The 20,395-nt window shown below is 41.7% G+C and overlaps 1 protein-coding gene across 1 annotated transcript in view; it reads right to left on the bottom strand.

The window, feature by feature from the left end:
- The window catches only part of LOC124620052, a 155,141-nt gene that overhangs the window by 72,851 nt on the left and 61,895 nt on the right, over positions 1-20,395 (bottom strand). The window contains exon 3 of the mRNA XM_047146719.1: positions 16,911-17,188. Coding sequence (XP_047002675.1) covers positions 16,911-17,188 — 278 coding nt within the window. The remainder of the gene's footprint in view (positions 1-16,910; positions 17,189-20,395) is intronic.

Here is a 20,395-nt window from a genome sequence, read left to right as displayed (position 1 = left end):
AAAAATTCATATTTATGATGCTTATATTATACGTCAGCTTCATGATGATGTGTCCATCATTTCGTTAATGGTCACTGTTATTGTGTCATTTGCATTTATACATGCACGAAATTGGAAGAAGTTTGCAATGAAAAATAGGGCTCTCTATGATTTTGCGTTTGGTGCATATTACATAATATACTGCTGTGTATGAAATTTAGCTAATGTGTTAAATTTTTCTCAAGACTTGGATGGAGGTCTCTATCTGTCACTATTCTCGAGAAAATTGATCATATGCAGCACACTCATTTACGATCGCGGGCGCCAGCTATAAAACCAGTAAATTCACAACATCCCTCATATCTCATAAATGGTTTGAAATATCGAAATGAAGTTTTGGCAAATGATAGCATTGAAAGAGGAGAGTATTTTGCCATATGGTTGTTATGTGGAACTTCACTATCTACTGCGTTATTTCACTAACTATAGAATTTTTCCATGAAAGAATTTAATTTTTTAGGGCCTTCGATAGCTGGTGAAACGAGAAATGCTGTGGGTCGTGGAACAACATTGAGTGAAGACATTACACTTTTTTTGTACTGAGGATGTGCTTCTTCGTAAGCTATTGACCTTACTTGCCTTCAGTTCCTCACTTAATGAACCACTGTTTGAGAATCATCTCACAATTGCGTCTGTTCAATATGTTTATGAGGTGACCTTGTGTAAACTCTGCTGTGCTTTGACAAAAGAAGATTTTAACACAGCAACAAAACAAATGTAGGTTCTACCCAAAATTCAACACTCATGATGCTCCCATGAAAGTTAGAAATGGCTAACAGGCCAGGTGAAAGTAAATCGCTGCTTTTGTTGCATTTTCAGTGGAATTCTTTATAGATAGTAACCAAAGCAGAGGTGACAGAAGATCTTTTTGGATGGTCACCATGCGACTGTGGCTGTGGAGGGCCTACATTTAATATTTGGAGAAAATATAAGTGTAGGTATCAATTTAGAACGACACTTCCCCTCCAGCTCTCGGCATTTGCCCTACAGCACACTGACGGCCTGCCCTCAACCCCCACCACAACCACTCTCCCCACGCTTGCCCGGCCGACTGAGCATCTATCGTCCATATTATTCTGCACACACCACACTTCAAGGATGGGCAAAAGGATCTTTCAGTGTTTAGTGGTTTATAAAGGCTGAACCAGAATTCCACTGACAAGGTTGCACAGGTTGTTCAGGGATATTTTCTGCATGTTTTGGTGTAAATATTCATGGTATGCACTGTGTGTCTTGTTTGAAACAAACTTTTTCCACTCACTCATGGTACTTGATGTTTACAACGGATGCTCACTTCGCTCTTTGACCTCAAGCTTGTTTTTTGTACTGCTCGCTTCTGCCTTGGGTTCGTTTTTCTGGCAGTGAAAAGCAGTGTCCATAAAAACAACTAAAGTGACACCACTGTTCTTAAACCGTTTGAGCCCCAGTGGTTTCTGCTTCAAACCACCATTTTATGCGTTTTGTTTTTAAGTACCAGTGAATTTCACAGGAAAGCACCGATGCTACTGGAAGGCAGAGTCATCTAGTGGTACACTGCGGTTCTTCTGTGAATGTAGAGTATTGTAGCAGTCACTTACAATAACCGTCGGCACGTTGATTGTGCTACATAATTTTAAGAGATTGTGATATGTGGTTATTATTTATAAGTGATCATACAGAAGAGATCATTGGCGGTTAAGTAAGTATGTCTTAAGTTCTTGTAAAGTAAATATGAATGTTTACTGCTTTCGAAGCGAAACAACTGTAACAGTATATACTTTTGATATAAATTTATCAAATTTTAGGCCCATTTTTGCTTGTTATTTAAAACTATAATTTGTTTTAGTTTCATGGAAATTTCGAAATGAGGAATTATGTCTACGAATGGATAGTCGTAATCTACATGTCTCAGCATTTCCTAGGCAACGGGAGTAATTCTTAGTGTAGAGGGATTAACTTATTTTTAGAAACTTGCTGAAAAAGATTGTAAAGAGCCGCCTTTCGACTAAGGTGAATTGGACATATGATCCACAGTATTGGTAGCCAGCATGTACCTGTAGATGTGAGGGAGACAATAATGGGTCTCATAGCTGCATTCAAATGAACGTCAACTTTCTTACATGAGCGCTGCTGAACCAAAGTGATGCGCAATTTTCTACAACGGAGTGTACCAACGCAAGAGATGCTCCACGGAGAACTGACACGTTTGCCTCCCTCCCCCCACCCCCCACCCCATGTAGTACCTGCCAGCTTCCTCATCAGATCCACTAGTGTATGTGGATTGTTAGGTGTGCTGCAAAGGTGTTTAAGGTTTAGCTGACATTTTGGCGTTCGTGCGATGACTGAACGGGAGACCGTACCATAGTCTTCAGCGGCGGAACAGTTGCGGAAGTCCGAGTTCAGTAGTTCGGCCTTCGCTCTGTAATCTTCCACTTCGGTACCAGCATTGTTAACAGAGGGGATATACGATTTCGATACGCTTACTTATTTTACGTCAGACCAAGCCTTATGACTTCTAGTCAGATCAACTGGCAATTTTAGTATCAAATTCGTTGGACGTTCTCTCATTTTCGCGTTGGCACCTTTTGTTTGTCGGCTAGGTTTTGTCTTCGCTTAAATCTGTGACGAAGCTCTTTCTGCTTCCGTTGTTGTTGTTGTTGTGGTCTTCACAGTCCTGAGACTGGTTTGATGCAGCTCTCCATGCTACTCTATCCTGTGCAAGCTTCTTCATCTCCCAGTACCTACTGCAACCTACATCCTTCTGAATCTGCTTCGTGTATTCATCTCTTGGTCTCCCTCTACGATTTTTACCCTCCACGCTGCCCTCCAATACTAAATTGGTGATCCCTTGATGCCTCAGAACATGTCCTACCAACCGAACCCTTCTTCTAGTCAAGTTGTGCCACAAACTTCTCTTCTTTCCAATCCTCTTCAACACCTCCTCATTAGTTATGTGATCTACCCATCTAATCTTCAGCATTCTTCTGTAGCACCACATTTCGAAAGCTTCTATTCTCTTCTTGTCTAAACTATTTATCGTCCATGTTTCACTTCCATACATGACTACACTCCATACAAATACTTTCAGAAACGACTTCCTGACACTTCAATCTATACTCGATGTTAACAAATCTCTCTTCTTCAGAAACGCTTCCCTTGCCATTGCCAGTCTACATTTTATATCCGCTCTACTTCGACCATCATCAGTTATTTTGCTCCCCAAATAGCAAAACTCCTTTACTACTTTAGCTCCTTTACTCATTTCCTAATTTAATACCCTCAACATCACCCGACTTAATTCGACTACATTCCATTATCCTCGTTTTGCTTTTGTTGATGTTCATCTTATATCCTCCTTTCAAAACACTGTCCATTCCATTCAACTGCTCTTCCAAGTCCTTTGCTGTCTCTGACAGAATTACAATGACATCGGCGAACCTCAAAGTTTTTATTTCTTCTCCATGAATTTTAATACCTACTCCAAATTTTTCTTTTGTTTCCTTCACTGCTTGCTCAATATACAGATTGACAACCCTGTCTCACTCCCTTCCCAACCACTGCTTCCCTTTCATGTCCCTCAACTCTTATAACTGCCATTTGGTTTCTATACAAATTGTAAATAGCCTTTCGCTCCCTATATTTTACCCCCGCCACCTTCAGAATGTGAAAGAGAGTATTCCAGTCAACATTGACAAAAGCTTTCTCTAAGTCTACAAATGCTAGAAACGTAGGTTTGCCTTTCCTTAATCTAGCTTCTAAGATAAGTCGTAGGGTCAGTATTGCCTCACGTGTTCCAATATTTCTACGGAATCCAAACTGATCTTCCCCTAGGTCGGCTTCTACTAGTTTTTCTATTCGTCTGTAAAGAATTCGCGTTAGTATTTTGCAGCCGGTAATTTTCACATCTGTCAACACCTGGTTTCTTTGGGATTGGAATTATTATATTCTTTTTGAAGTCTGAGGGTATTTCGCCTGTCTCATACATCTTGCTCACCAGATGGTAGAGTTTTGTCAGGACTGGTTCTCCCAAGGCCGTCAGTAGTTCTAATGGAATGTTGTCTACTCCCGGGGCCTTGTTTCGACTCAGGTCTTTCAGTGCTCTGTCAAACTCTTCACGCAGTACCATATCTCCCATTTCATCTTCATCTACATCCTCTTCCATTTCCATAATATTGTCCTCAAGCACATCGCCCTTGTATAGACCCTCTATATACTCCTTTCACCTTTCTGCTTTCCCTTCTTTGCTTAGAACTGGGTTTCCATCTGAGCTCTTAATATTCATACAAGTGGTTCTCTTTTCTCCAAAGGTCTCTTTAATTTTCCTGTAGGCAGTATCTATCTTACCCCTAGTGAGATAAGCCTTTACATCCTTACATTTATCCCCTAGCCATCCCTGCTTAGCCATTTTGGACTTCCTGTCGATCTCATTTTTGAGACGTTTGTATTCCTTTTTGCCTGCTTCATTTACTGCATTTTTATATTTTCTCCTTTCATCAATTAAATTCAATATTTCTTCAGTTACTCAAGGATTTCTACTAGCCCTCGTCTTTTTACCTACTTGATCCTCTGCTGCCTTCACTACTTCATCCCTCAAAGCTACCCATTCTTCTTCTACTGTATTTCTTTCTCCCATTCCTGCCATTTGTTCCCTTACGCTCTCCCTGAAACTCTGTACAACCTCTGGTTTAGTCAGTTTATCCAGATCCCATCTCCTTAAATTCCCACCTTTTTGCAGTTTCTTCAGTTTTGATCTACAGTTCATAACCAATAGATTGTGGTCAGAGTCCACATCTGCCCCTGAAAATGTCTTACAATTTAAAACCTGGTTCCTAAATCTCTGTCTTACCATTATATATATATAACCTATCTGAAATCTGTCAGTATCTCCAGGCTTCCTTCATGTATACAACCTTCTGCTTCCGTAGCACTTTCTAACATGGTTATTAAACCACAGTGGGTCTTCCTCTTGCTTGGAACGTACTGGTCTGAGGCGTAATGAACGATGCTTCTGAATTTCATCCGTTTGTGTTCCACATATTCGTCCACAGTATTGAATATTCAACACTGACCACTTAGATATTCTCCAGTTTTTATCCTGTCACTAAGCAAAAATTACTTCCTACCTTCAATAGAACGAAAAAGTAGTCCAAGTTGCAAATATTTTATTTTTCATTCGATAACTAGTTTTGGGCCGAGACCCATTTTCAAATCAACACAACAAAGTCGAAAAATTTGTAATGTACATTTTCTACTTTGTTTGGTTGATTTGAAAATGGGTCTCGCACATTACACATTTTTCGACGCCTTCGGAAATGCCATTTTCGACTTTGTATGTTCATAAGTTGGACTGGCTTTTCGTTCAATTGATTAACAGAAGTTGCTGACCCAAGTTACTCCAGCACGCTGGAAGTTCGTAAATACTTCCTACCTTTATTAACATTGCTTGTAATACCATTAGCCATTGACGCTGTCACAGCCTTATGATCACGGTAGCTTCCTCTACGTAAACAGCCGGCCGCGGTGGTCTCGCGTTTAAGGCGCTCAGTCCGGAACCGCGCGACTGCTACGGTCGCAGGTTCGAATCCTGCCTCGGGCATGGATGTGTGTGATGTCCTTAGGTTAGTTAGGTTTAAGTAGTTCTAAGTTCTAGGGGACTGATGACCACAGAAGTTAAGTCCCATAGTGCTCAGAGCCATTTGAACCATCTACGGAAACTGATCCCAAAAGATCGGATCTGATGCTGCTAGTAGGTCTAAGACGTCGCTCTCACGAACTGGTTCTCTAACCATCTGCTCGAAATAAATTTTCGGAGAAGACATTCAGAGTGTTACACGATCTCCGTCTCTCGCTCCAGTTTTCACTGTACGACTCTCTAATTCTATAGATGGCAAATCGAAGTTCCCTCTTTTTACTGCAGCGTGAACGAGAAATTTATTGACGATACTCTCCAATTTCTCTGTGAATAGCTCTGCCACTACAGCTGTAAAAGGTATGTAAAATCATTGATTTCCATGTTTTACATACCTTTTATACTTAACTACGCGCAAATTGTTTCACATTCGGTATCAGTTATAACCATACTAGACATCATCCAAATAAAGCACTGACATTGAAGTCTAATCTATCCTTGCGATACACAGGCGGCCGACCAAAATATGGAGAAAAAAACACATTAACGTGACGTGCCTACTGCGTTTTAGGAAAACTATTGCCATTGAAAACAGCTTCCAGTCGTCTCAGAGTGAATAAATAAAGGTCCTGTATGGTTTCCAAAAGGAATCTTACACCATTCTTCCCGCAAAACAATTGCAAGTTCACGAAACGACGGTGGAGATGGATAGTGATAACGCACCCACCTCTCCAAAGTAGACCGCAAAGGCTAAGTAATGTGGAGATGCGGTCAACGTGGCGGTCAGGCGATATGCGATTATTTTCGATGTTACAATCGATAAGTACTAGCTCTGAAGGTACAGTTAAAGTTATTTTCTTAGAAACATTTGAAATTACGAATTATTTGGCACATTTAAAATTTCTATTACTAATTAGGCAATCTAGTACTGTTTACTATGTTTATTTCTGGATCCATTTATGAAATAATAACCGAAATTAACAGGAATTCATTTGTCAAGAAAAATTGTAATCCCTTTGGAATATGGTTATTACCACAGAGTGAAATAGTAGTAAGCATGCTTCTGATGTGATCGGACGTGTTTTAGTATTTTGGGCGAACAATGCATTTTCGGCTTTGTTAATGTGAAAATTCAAAAGACAGTTTGATATACTAAAAGTGACAAAATATATTAACATAACAACAAAAATTCTGCAACAACAAACTTCAAATTTTAGATCAACTTTAGATCAATTCAACCATGAGGACCTAAAATGTGAGAATTTCAGCTTCAAGAATCAGACCCCCAGAAAAGAAGAACTGGAGCCAACTCTACACGAAAAGCTAACTAAAGTAGAAAGTTTATTGTAATCTTCGCACCTTTCAAATTTTTACATAAAAGACTTTGCTTGTTGTGGACAAGGAGGAATTACGTCTGGAGTCAGGAAATGGCCTTGTTGCCTTATTCTGCAGCAAGACAGGCATCCACACAGGTAGTGGAGCAACGTCTGGTGGATCATGAGATGCCAGCATTGTGACTGTTGTCCGGCTTTACTAAATGTGGTGGTACAGACACTCGCATCGACCATGGTGTGCCCACCGTCCAGCTACGATAGTGGTCACACGAGTGACTTCTACGTCGACTTTCCAGGTGAGATCCGGTACACGTCGCAATGGTAATGATGGGGTGCGTGGAAAGGAAGTTTAGGGTTTCACGTCGCATCGACATCAAGTTCATTAGAGATGAAGCAGAAGCTCGAATTGGTTCAGGGATGGAAAAGGAAAGCAGCGGTGCCCTTTCAAAGGAACAGTCCTGGCATTTGCCTGGGGTGATTCAGGGAAATCACAGAACACCTGTATCTGGACGATTAGACGCGGAATTGAACTGTCGTCCTTCTGAAATCGAGCCCGGTGTGCTAACCACTGCGCCACCTCACTCTGTAGTATCGGTAGGTGAAGGTTCTGAGGAGAAAGAAGGTTGCCAGATTGCATTCAGGGTCGTCATATGGGTCCAGCATTTGGGGTGAAGATACGTGTTGCTGCTGAGTGGACAATGCGAACAGCTCTGGTTCCCGTAGCCGGTAATTTGGACGCAGGCGCTACCTTTCTGACCTGTGAAGGCTGGTGGGCCTCTCCCACGAACCATGGACCTTGCCGTTGGTGGGGAGGCTTGCGTGCCTCAACGATACAGATAGCCGTACCGTAGGTGCAACCACAACGGAGGGGTATCTGTTGAGAGGCCAGACAAACGTGTGGTTCCTGAAGAGGGGCAGCAGCCTTTTCAATAGTTGCAGGGGCAACAGTCTGGATGATTGACTGATCTGGCCTTGTAACACTAACCAAAATGGCCTTGCTGTTCTGGTACTGCGAACTGCTGAAAGCAAGGGGAAACTACAGCCATAATTTTTCCCCAGGGCATGCAGCTTTACTGTATGATTAAATGATGATGGCGTCTTCTTGGGTAAAATATTCCAGAGGCAAAATAGTCCCCCATTCGGATCTCCGGGCGGGGACTACTCAAGAGGACGTTGTTATCAGGAGGAAGAAAACTGGCGTTCTACGGATAGGAGTGTGGAATGTCAGATCCCTTAATCGGGCAGGTAGGTTAGAAAATTTAAAAAGGGAAATGGATAGGTTAAAGTTAGATATAGTGGGAATTAGTGAAGTTCGGTGGCAGGAGGAAGAAGACTTTTGGTCAGGTGAATACAGGGTTTTAAATGCAAAATCAAATAGGGGTAATGCAAGAGTAGGTTTAATAATGAATAAAAAAATAGGAGTACGGGTAAGCTGTTTCAAACTTTAGCGCCTAGAACCGCTCAGCCACACCGGCCGGCAAGTCGTTTCTGAAAGTACTTGTATGGAGTGTAGTCATGTATTGAAGTGAAATATGGACGATAATTAGTTTGGACAGGAAGAGAATAGAAGCTTTCGAAATGTGGAGCTACAGAAGAATGCTGAAGATTAGATGGGTAGATGAGGAGGTATTGAATAGAATTGGGGAGAAGAGGAGTTTGTGGCACAACTTGACTAGAAGAAGGGATCGGTTGGTAGGACATGTTCTGAGGCATCAAGGGATCACCAATTTAGTATTGGAGGGCAGCGTGGAGGGTAAAAATCATAGAGGGAGACCAAGAGATCAATACACTAAGCAGATTCAGAAGGATGTAGGCTGCAGTAGGTACTGGGAGATGAAGAAGCTTGCACAGGATAGAGTAGCATGGAGAGCTGCATCAAACCAGTCTCAGGACTGAAGACCACAACAACAACAACAAGGCTGGTGGCTGTGGCCTAGCTTTGAGGTCGTATCTTTCAAGAAGATAATGCAAGACCACCTGTTATCCGTGATGTGCTGGCCTCCTTCAGTACAGAGACTGTTTATCAGTTGCCCTTGCCAGCACGTTTTCCAGATCCCTCACACCCTGAAAAAATTTCGTGATTGGGCTGTCGAGAGACTGGTATACCACCGTTCACTGGTCGCTAGAACCGATCAAGTCTGGCATAGAGACTAAGCTGGAAGGAGTAGACCGAGCTGACGAAAGTCACGGGATAGCGATCTGCACATATACAGATGGGGGTAGTATCGCGCACACAGGGTATACAGGGGCAGCGCATTGTCGGAGCTGTCATCTGTATTCAGGTGATTCAAGTGAAAAGTTTCCTGATTTGACTGTGGCCACACGATGGGAATTAACAAACTCTGAATTCGGAATGACAGTTCGAGCTAGACATTTGGGATATTCCATTTCGGAAGTCGTTAGGAAATTCAATATTCTAAGATCCACCGTGTCAAGAGTGTGTCGAGAATACTAAATTTCAGGCCTTACCTCTCACCACGGACAATGCAGTGGCTGATGGCGTTCACTTAACGACCAACAGCAGCAGCGTTTGGTTAGAGTTGTCAGTGCTGACAGACAAGCAACTTGCGTGAAACAACCGCAGAAATCAATGTGGCATGTACGATGAGCATTTCCGTTAGGTCAGTGGGAGCGTGGGGTTGATTTGAGATTCTGTTATTCTGCGCAACGGATTAATCTGAGATGTACCCTTTACCCTGTGGCTCATGCAAGATGCAATTTCCACCCCTACACTACTACAGAAGTAAGACAGACGCTCCTAATGTTCTAAAGAGAAATGCCTGAAAAACTTTCAGCAATAAATATCTTCTGGAGTCGTCTGCTGTAAGGAAATGACACAAAAATTCACAAAATTTCTTACGTAACTAGTGGGATACTTGGGTACTGGAGTAGTGCTAGTTAGTGTAAGAAAAACATGAAACTAACGAAAGTTATTATTTATTTTGCAAAAATTCGGAGATATCACAATGGCACTTTTAGTTATGAATTGAACAGGTTATATCCTGGTTCTTTTCGGAATGTGAAGTTACCTCTCAAGGATAGGATTCGCTAATGAAATTTCTATACAAAGTTTAAGATTGTTGTTGACTTGGCAGAATGGCTGAGAGGCGCACCTACTCAACTTGAATAATTATCCTTTAGAATGTTGCTAGGTACGGTTGAGGCTGTCGCTTGTGAAATGCAGTGAAGTGTACTGTTGTGGAGAAAATATGGGGCTTGCAATAGCTATAGCGGACAATACCGTAAGCTGTGATGACTGCTGTCTGCGACGCTCGCTGCTGACAAATAAGATAACTCTAGTTCTATCTGGATTGACCTTCGACAATCAAGCTCTCCCTACGCCTTGATGAAGTCAAGGATTCCTATTCGCCCCCAGTCTAACTATTGGCGTAGTACACTGGTCAGATAACCAGTCTACCGCGATGCCACTCAAAAATTCGCTCGCAGGCGTTTAACTATAACTCTGTCCATTCACACTGCACAATAAGTGTGTCGGCCAACACAGTGAACAATGCTTAATCGCAAGGACTCAATATAGAGTCGCACTTCGATTCGCTCTCGACAGAGGTGCTCTCCTAGTGAAGTACTGAGGAGAGACTTGTTCCTCGCTCCAAGAGCGACAACGGAATGGCGCCTCTCCACGCCAGACGTGAAGGGGTATATCTTTCGGTCTCTTCCATTACTCCTTCAGCTCAAGGCGTCAGAAATATCGTCTGCCAATCAGCATTGCTCTTCTAAACGGGAGAATGACGTTTCGTTTAAGGTGACCAATCCGGAAATCTGTAGTATCAGCATTTGGCGTTTGCTGTCTCCCTGTGAAAATCACTGAAACTGCGTGCTATGTGTAAAGAATGCGCAGGCTGGCTGCTCCCACACAATGTAGCGGAATTTGCTTTTAAGCCAAACACGGGGGCGTTCCTCCTTTCCCTCGGGCGAATGCTGTCCGCTCCACGGGCGGCCACCGACCGATGTAGATGGGTTGGGACTCCTGGTGTGCGGTTACCTCTCTCGAACTAAAAGCTCCTGTGACCGTCGTGTCTGGAATGTATGTGTGTACGCCAGCCTCGAGTATTTCAACCACGGTGCGCACTTGCGATTTATTAGTTATTTGCATATAGTTTACATGAATTCATACAACATTGACTTTATCTTATCGAGTTTGGGTTCGAATGAAGCGTCTTGATGTGCGGAATATGATTGTGAGGGCGGAATATGTAAGCAATGAAGGCGATTGGGCTGGGTGTGGCGCAGACCTGACAAAGACGTGGACCCAAGTTGTCTACAAGGCACTGTGCAAGGCTGGCAGTGGCTTCGTAATGGTGTGGACTGTATCTACAATGGACTGGATATTCTGGTCCAACTGAACCGATCATTGACTGAAAATCGTTATATTTAGCTACTCGGAGACGATTTGCAGCCTTTCATGTTTCCGAACAACAATGGTGTGGACTGTATCTACAATGGACTGGATATCCTGGTCCAACTGAACCGATCATTGACTGAAAATCGTTATATTTGGCTACTCGGAGACGATTTGCAGCCATTCATGTTCCCGAACAACAATGGTGTGTACTGCATCTACAATGGACTGGATATCCTGGTCCAACTGAACCGATCATTGACTGAAAATCGTTATATTTGGCTACTCGGAGACGATTTGCAGCCATTCATGTTCCCGAACAACAATGGTGTGTACTGTATCTACAATGGACTGGATATCCTGGTCCAACTGAACCGATCATTGACTGAAAATCGTTATATTTGGCTACTCGGAGACGATTTGCAGCCATTCATGTTCCCGAACATCAATGGTGTGGACTGTATCTACAATGGACTGGATATCCTGGTCCAATTGAACTGACCATTGACTGAAAATCGTTATATTTGGCAACTCGGAGACGATTTGCAGCCATTCATGTTCCCGAACAACAATGGTGTGTACTATATCTACAATGGACTGGATATCCTGGTCCAACTGAACCAATCATTAACTGAAAATCGTTATATTTGGCAACTCGGAGACCATTTGCAGCCAATCACGTTCCCGAACAATGACTGAATTTTTGCTGGTGCCAATGCGCCATGTCACCGGGCCACATTTTTTCGCGATTGGTTTGAAGAACATTCTGAGCAATTATGGCCGATGATTTGGCCACCCAGGGCGCCCGACACAAATCCCATCGAACATTTTGCGGTGTAATCGAGTGGTCAGTTCGTGTACAAAGTCCTGCACTGGCAACACTTCCGCAGTTATGGACGGCTGTAGAGGCAGCGTGGCTCAATGTCTCTGCAGGTGACTTCCGTTGACTTGTTGAGCCCATGCCGCGTCGAGATGCACCATGCCGGACAAAAGGAGATCCGAGACGATATTAGGAGGTATCCGGCGACTTTTGTCACCTCAGTGTACTTGACCCGTATTCTTCGAGACGGTGCCCAGGCTAGTTAGAGCCACTGTTCCTGCCAGAAAGTGCCAGTTCTTTGAACTATTATATTAGAACAAATCAGCCCTCGGTCACAAATATAAAGTCAAAATTGACCAGGTTTCGACGCTACTACGAGCGTCGTCTTCAGAATTAGACTAACTGTTCTAAAACATATTAAGTATATAATACATTAATAAAATTAAAGTTTGTACTGACTGGAAAAAGATGCAGTACTTACAAGTCACATATTAAAAAAGATCTAAGCCGGAAAGGCGACGTCATGAATAGTTGTAAGTAAGATGGCGAGCCGCTAAGGGCTGCTCGTACTTTAGTGAACAAGGGTTGCAACAAGACTGAGGTGCCCACGTTAGAAAGTGTGGGCAAGTAAACATGGTGTTGCTACGAGCGCCATCTGGTAGCCGCAGAAACAAGTAGGCTACTGTACATTCAAAATTAGACACACGAAATTGTGATGCAGCTGATTCAGGCATAACGTAAGCACTAATAATAATAGGATGAAATTACATATTTATCTGCTTTAAACAGAGGTACATTTTGTAACGTAAAAAAACGTTAGTTATGACATACAAGAAAACAGCAAAGATGTAACAGGAAAACAACATTTCGGTAAATTGCATGAGGAAATCTGAATCAAAGATCAAGCAATGGCTGTATACAGTCGAAAAAGTTTTTATTTCGCAGCTGCAACTGTTCGTTGAGAATGAGGTCATCATGACGAGAGAGATGTTTGAAAATCTCCAATTACTCTAAAACATCTAACCTACGCCCCTTCTTTTCGGTATGCAGAATATTGTTATCGCCTATGGCTTTAGGCACGTGTCCATTAATTAAGAGATGATCGGCAAAGGATGAATTTAGGGGACTGGTGCCGTTCTTTCTCAAAAGATGTTCTTTATATCTGATGGTGAAAGCACGTCCAGTTTGCCCGATTTAATAGGAGGAGCAGGTAACGCAGATGATCTTATAAACGCCAAAACTTTCTGTAGGGGAGCGAATGGATTTCAAATTATGAATGAAGTTTCTCTTTAGATTATTATTAAATGGTTCAAATGGCTCTGAGCACTATGGGACTGAACTTCTGAGGTCATCAGTCCCCTAGAACTTAGAACTACTTAAACCTAACTAACCTAAGGACATCACACACATCCATGCCCGAGGCAGGACTCGAACCTGCGCCGTAGCGGTCGCGCGGCTCCAGACTGTAGCGCCTAGAACCGCTCGGCCACTCCGGCCGGCGATTATTCTTAGTAGAGAAGGCAACATTGCAGTTGTATTTCTTGCGAAGCATGCGCTGAATCTGATAGGAAATGGGTCCTATGAAAGGAATAGAACAACGTTTTTTTGGGTTAATTTCAGTGCATGAGGTGTTGAGTGTGGTATTTCTTGCAGTTTTCTTTTTAGGCTATCGTCCACTATGTTAGGCGCATATTCATTATTGACTGCTATGGTTTTAAGTAAATTAATATCCTCATTAAACTTTTCTGATGAAAGTGGTATAGTGGACGGCAGAGTGAAAAAAGGCCATTTTTTGAGACTGTGGATGAAAAGAGGAAGCAGGTACGATTTGGTCAGTATACGTTTCTTTTCGGAAAATATTCGATATTAGTAACTTAACTTAAAACAGCAAATGCTTTAATAACTAAATCCGATAAAGGTTGTTGTCTAGTCATTGCCATTTCTGAGTATATTTCTAAAACTGAAAATTTGTTCAGTGAAAACAACATATAGGAGCTGCATGATGATCCGACTCCTGAATTACAGAAAGAAGTGAGGTCAGCCATTAACAATGCAAAATTTCTTATAAAACCTTTCCAAAAGAAGCTACTCATCAATATGAACCCTCAGCCCCCGAAACTTCGGTCCCAGTTCAAAATTCATAAACCTAATCATCCAATACGTCCAATCTCCAATAGCATGAACAGCGCATATTACGATTTGGCCCGATTTCTACACAAAATGTATCTCTGTTTAAAGCAGATAAATATGTAACTTCATCCTATTATTATTAGTGCTTATGTTATGCCTGAATCAGCTGCATCACAATTTCATGTGTCTAATTTTGAATGTACAGTTGAAACGTCCCCTTAGAAAAATTTATGAATGACTGTGCTGATAAACCTCTTACATTATTTGCTTTTCAAACAGATAAGCAAAACAGAACGTACACAGACATTACTCTCTTTACTTATTCTGATCAACACTAAACTGACACACAATATTTTTAGCGCAACGCAATCTGGCTTTCAAAAATCCCTACAAAAGAATGGCCTGACTAACAATAACCTATACCTTTCATGAATGACTTACCTCACAAAAGTCTTCGTTACTCAAACTACTGCAATACAGCGAGCGCCAATACTGCCAGCTAAATAAAAGATTCTAACTACTGAAGTCGCTAACTACTGATGGGCATAGTTTGCAAATGAAAGATTTTGATAAAGAACAAACAATGTATTTACCTTAATAGTGTTCAAAAGTCATAATGTATATATTAGTTCATGACATCCAGTCATAGAAATTTACTGTCTCTGATGGACACACGTCCAGATCATCCGCTCTCAAAACCCCGCCATTTCTCTCCCCACATCCACCACTGCTGGCGGCTCACCTCTAACTGCGCAACGCTACGCGCTGTTCACATTCAACTGCCCAACACTACAATAGCGAATATTACAACAATGCTAACCAGCCACAGACTGCACACAGCACAGCCAGTGATTTTTATACAGAGCGCTACGTGGCGTTACCAATATTAAAACCTAAACAGCCTACTTACACAGTAGCCTAGTTGTTTCTGCGGCTACTAGATGGCGCTCGTATCAACACTATGTTTACTTGCCCACACTTTCTAACGTGGACACCTCAGTCTCGTTGCAATCCTTGTTCACTAAAGTACGAGCAGCCCTTAGCGGTTCGCCATCTTATTTACAACTATTCATGACGTCGCCTTTCCGGCTTAGATCTTTTTTAATATGTGACTTGTAAGTACTGCATCTTTTTCCAGTCAGTACAAACATTAATTTTATTAATGTATTATATACTTAATATGTTTTAGAACAGTTGGTCTAATTCTGAAGACGACGCTCATAGTAGCGTCGAAATCTGGTCAATTTTGACTTAATATTTGTGACCGAGGGCTTATTTGCTCTAATATAATTCTGACACGGTCACTGAACTTTACAAGGGAACCTCCCCATCGCACCCGCCTCAGATTTAGTTATAAGTTGGCACAGTGGGTAGGCCTTGAAAAACTGAACACAGATCAATCGAGAAAACAGGAAGAAGTTGTGTGGAACTATGAAAAAAATAAGCAAAATAGACAAACTCAGTAGTCCATGTGAAAGATAGGCAACATCAAACATAATATGAGCTCAGCAGCGCCGTGGTCACGTGGTTAGCATGAGCAGCTGCGGAACGAGAGATCCTTGGTTCAAGTCTTCCTTCGATTGAAAAGTTTAATTTTTTATTTTCAGACAATTATCAAAGTTCAGGCACTCACACATAATAAACTTCGCTCTCCAAAATTCCAGGACATGTTCAGATTTGCTTAGACATATGGAGCATTTGACAGTGTACACACGGAAAAATTTGAAAACGTTAAAAACATATGTTTTGACAGAGCACAGGGAAAACTGTGCGACTGTGAAACTGTTGCATTCATTTGTTGCAGTTTAGGTGACAAACTCTTATGTTTTCATCCATTTTTGGGAGTAATTATCACATCCACAAGAAAACCTAGATCGGGCAAGGTTGAAGAATCTTTTTACCCATTCGCCAAGTGTGCAAGTTAGGTGGGTCGACAACATATTCTGTCATGTGACGCACATGCCGTCACCAGTGTCGTATAGAATATATCAGACGTGTTTTCCTGTGGAGGAATCGGTTGACCTATGACCTTGCGATCAACTGTTTTCGGTTCCCATTGGACAGACACGTCCTTTCGTCTACTAATCGCATGGTTTTGCGGTGCGGGCGCAAAACACAGACACTAAACTCATTACAGTGAACAGAGACGTCAATGTACGAATGGACAGATCATAACTTTGCGAAAATAAACTTTTCACTCGAGGGAAGACTTGAACCAAGGACCACTCATTCCGCAGCTACTCACGCTAACCACATGACCACGGCGCTCCTGAGCTCAGACTCTCCTTGATGTTGCCGATCTTACGCTTGGACTACTCAGTTTGTATATTTTGCTTATTTTTTTCATAGTTCCACATAATTTCTTCCTGTTTTCTCGATTGATCTGTGTTCAGTTTCTCAAGGCTTATCCACTGTGCCAACTTATAACTAAATCTGAGGGGGGTGCGATGGGGAGGTTCCCTTGTTAGCAGCTATGTTCAAAGTTTTTCTTTGAACTTTGTTTGCGAACTGTAAACCTTCACTTCACCGACAAGTTTAATCACGTATTCTTCGTACTGAATAATGTCTAGTCATTTGCTATAGTTGCAGCGGCCAGCAGTGTAGTTAGGTAGCACCCACCTGACTTTGTACACCCGGTTGTAGTCTCCCCCGATCTTGTAGTCGTCCTGCATGACCCGCAGCGCGTGCGAGAAGAGGTGGTCGAGAGGGCGCGGCCGGGTGCCGGCGGCGCGGCCCGGGGGCTGGCCGTGGAGGAGCGCCGTCTGCCGGGCCAGCGCGCCCGCCGACACCACCACCACCACCTTGACGTCCTGCCGGCGCAGGTACCGCGTCAGCCAGCTCACCTCGTCGGGGAACACCTCCGCCATGTGCTGGCGCACGTCCAGCGGGTCCACCACCTGCCGGAGTTCAACTCGGAAGTACACGCGACGCCACACGTGCCCTTAGCGCTAGGATTTCACCCGGAACAAGTCCCGCCCATTCACCCCCCTCCACGCCTATCCATAGTGTAAGGCCCTCCCCTAAGAGGCCGCCAGTTCCGCAAACTGGAAGCTACAACAAAGTTGTTATCGTCACAGTCCAACACGTGTTATACTGTGATGAAATTCAGTAACGATAAGAAATTTAAGCTTTTCTGGATAGTAATGTAATATGAATCTGCATTATTAAAGAGATAAAAATATTTATAGAGAATTGAAAGCATCGCCAGCAATAGAAAACAAAAAATAACGTGATGTTATTTAAGGGCAATAAGGAGAAATTTTCATTAACTAATTCGCTTATTATAATACGCTGATAACACAAAAGGAATGGGAAGAGTATTTCCAAAAATTATTAAATGAGGACAGAGAAGAATATCTAGAAGAAAGAACAGCTGAAGAAAAAGGACATGAAGTTGATGAGATCCAGATTTTAAAAAGTGAAGTACTTCAGGCGTTGAGAACAGGAAAGAATGGTACATCACCAGGACCGCGCAATATCAATCTGGAGTGTCTGAAATATGGGGGTGACAAAATTCTGAAACTGATAACACAGCTCTTCAACATAATGATACATGGAGATTCAGTACCCAACGAAATGAAGCTAGGTTACATTAATACAATATTTAAGAAAGGGGATCGCAAAATTTGTTCAAACTATCGAGGAATTTGTGTTACAAACACATTAATTAGAATTTTTGCGGAAGTAATTAAAAACAAACTGGAAAAAAATTTTAGAACCCAAGAAGAACAATGTGGATTCACGGTTGGGAGATCATGTGTAGACCATATTTTCACATTAAGACAGATTTTGGAGAAACATAGGGAAAAATCAAAAAATATAGGATTAATTTTCATAGATCTAGAAAAAGCGTATGATACTGTTCCAGGAAAATTACTTTGGTGAGCACTACATATGGCAAACATAAACCCTTACTTGATTAAAATAATACAACAGATGTATAAAGATAACATTAGCCAAGTGAACGTTGGTAATAAACTTTCACAGAAATTTAGAACAAGCAAAGGCCTTTTACAGGGCTGTCCCATGTCACCATCATTATTTAAAATCTATATAGATGTTAGCCTTAGAACATGGTCTCGTAAATGTAACAGTATGGGATTAGAAATAAGAGATGGGGTTTACCTGCATCATTTACTGTTTGCTGATGATCAAGTAGTCGTAGCACAAGATAGGGAGGATGCTAACTATATGTGCAATCAACTAGCAGTAGCATACAAAACTTGGGGTTTGAAGATTAATTACCAAAAAACAGAATACATGACTAATGATTCAGATGAGCTATACATTGAAGGAAAGAAAACCAAAAAGATAAACACTTTTTGTTATTAGGGATACATTTTAGAAACCGAGCGAAAATCAGAGTCAGAAATCAATAAAAGAATTAGTAGCGGATGGAGGGTCATTGGGATGCTTAACTCAGTCTTATGGAGCAGGAATGTAATGAGCAGAACTAAAAAATTAATATACAAATCCATATTAGAGAGTGTAGTTCTGTGTGGAACGGAGACCTGGACAATTACCATGAAGCACATTAAAAAATTACAAGCTCTAGAGATGGACTTCTGGAGAAGATCGGCAAGAATCTCCAGGAAAGAAAAGATAAGGAACACCGAAATAATAAGGAGAATGGAAATAAAAGAAAGAATATATGACGTAATGGATAGGAAGAAATTACAGTGGTACGGGCATGTACGACGAATGGAGGAAGCCAGAATGCCAAAATTGATACTGGAGTGGGAACCGGAGGGGAGAAGAAGAAGAGGACGACCAATGATCACCTGGCTCCAAACTGTACAGCACACAATGAGGAGAATGGGCGCAGAGGAAGAGGACACACAAGATCGAAACACCTGGAGGAATATTTTGAAAATATAGTTTAAGAACGTTTATTGTTTGTATTGTAATTTACAAGTAAATTATTATGTTGGAGAGAAGCCTCTGTACTGAGGAAAGCTCAAAATAATAATACAAATAATACGTTTATTTGAGGGAAACAGCAGAGCGAACATACAATGCGAAAACAATAGTCTCGAATCTGTCATGTCGGTAGTAAAGCCACGGATGCACTCGAATAACTCTGTTGTCTAAAATCACCGTCATATAGAAATAAGTGAAGGTTGTTTTGTTTATGTAGGCCCTCATAGTAGCTCACGAAAATTAAAGAATATAAGAATGTCATAAAGTAGAAATGCCTAATGAAAGCAGTAAGATATTTGCATGTATGACATATTTCGTTAGTATTTGCATGGCCAATGGGTTAATTTTAACTTGTAAATTTTTCCAATGCCATACCTGCGCATTATAAACGAGGTTACAAAGAATTGTGGCTGTTTCTGTGTGATTAGTGACCTATATGCTGTTGCAAACGTCTCAGGAAAATAATGTGTCGTTATTCTTTGTCGTGCCTGTTTTTAACCAAAAGATTTATTAATTTCGTAAATGTCATTCAAACAATTTTTTAAAAATAATAATGTGATGTTTATGTTTGTCACAGAGCAGTTATGGAGGAATTATATGCTGCGGTGTTTCACGGCTGTAAAACGTCCTTCATGCTGTGCTAGTTCTTCTTTCACCCCTAAAATTTTTCAGCAAAACTATTCAGTGAATAGCACGCAAAATCAGCTTGGTTCGGTGTAGCAACAACAAAATAATTTTGATGCCCTCTGGAAGTATAGTGAACATTGGTGCTTGTTTCACATATGCTGTCTGAGTTCTGAAACTTAAGTGTCAAGTATACCGTGGTTCCTCTTTCTCCAAACAAATTATTCTTTGAGGGTAGGTTTATCCTGTTTTAGCTTTGCGTGCTTTTCCTCACATAGAAGTATGTTTCTTCATAGGCTATTCAGCTGGATACTGAGTTCTCGTCTTTAAAGAATTCAGTGCTACATTGTTTTCTGTTATGTTTGCTGTGGAAGTACCTGGCACAGCTGAGGCCAATTGTGCACGTTTCTTGTAATGTGTCTTTTAACTACCTGGAAAAATTTAAGACCTAGCAAGATATTAATGTAACATTCACTCCAAGTGCAGCCGAACGCGGTAAGCCATGTGGGTCAACTGAAACGATGCCCAGGCGCCGAACAAAGACCGGGAAAACCGGGGGT

Source organism: Schistocerca americana, chromosome 6 (genome assembly GCF_021461395.2).
Source record: "Schistocerca americana isolate TAMUIC-IGC-003095 chromosome 6, iqSchAmer2.1, whole genome shotgun sequence".
In the NCBI taxonomy this organism is placed as follows: domain Eukaryota; kingdom Metazoa; phylum Arthropoda; class Insecta; order Orthoptera; family Acrididae; genus Schistocerca; species Schistocerca americana.
This window is presented reverse-complemented; position numbering and strand designations above follow the sequence as displayed.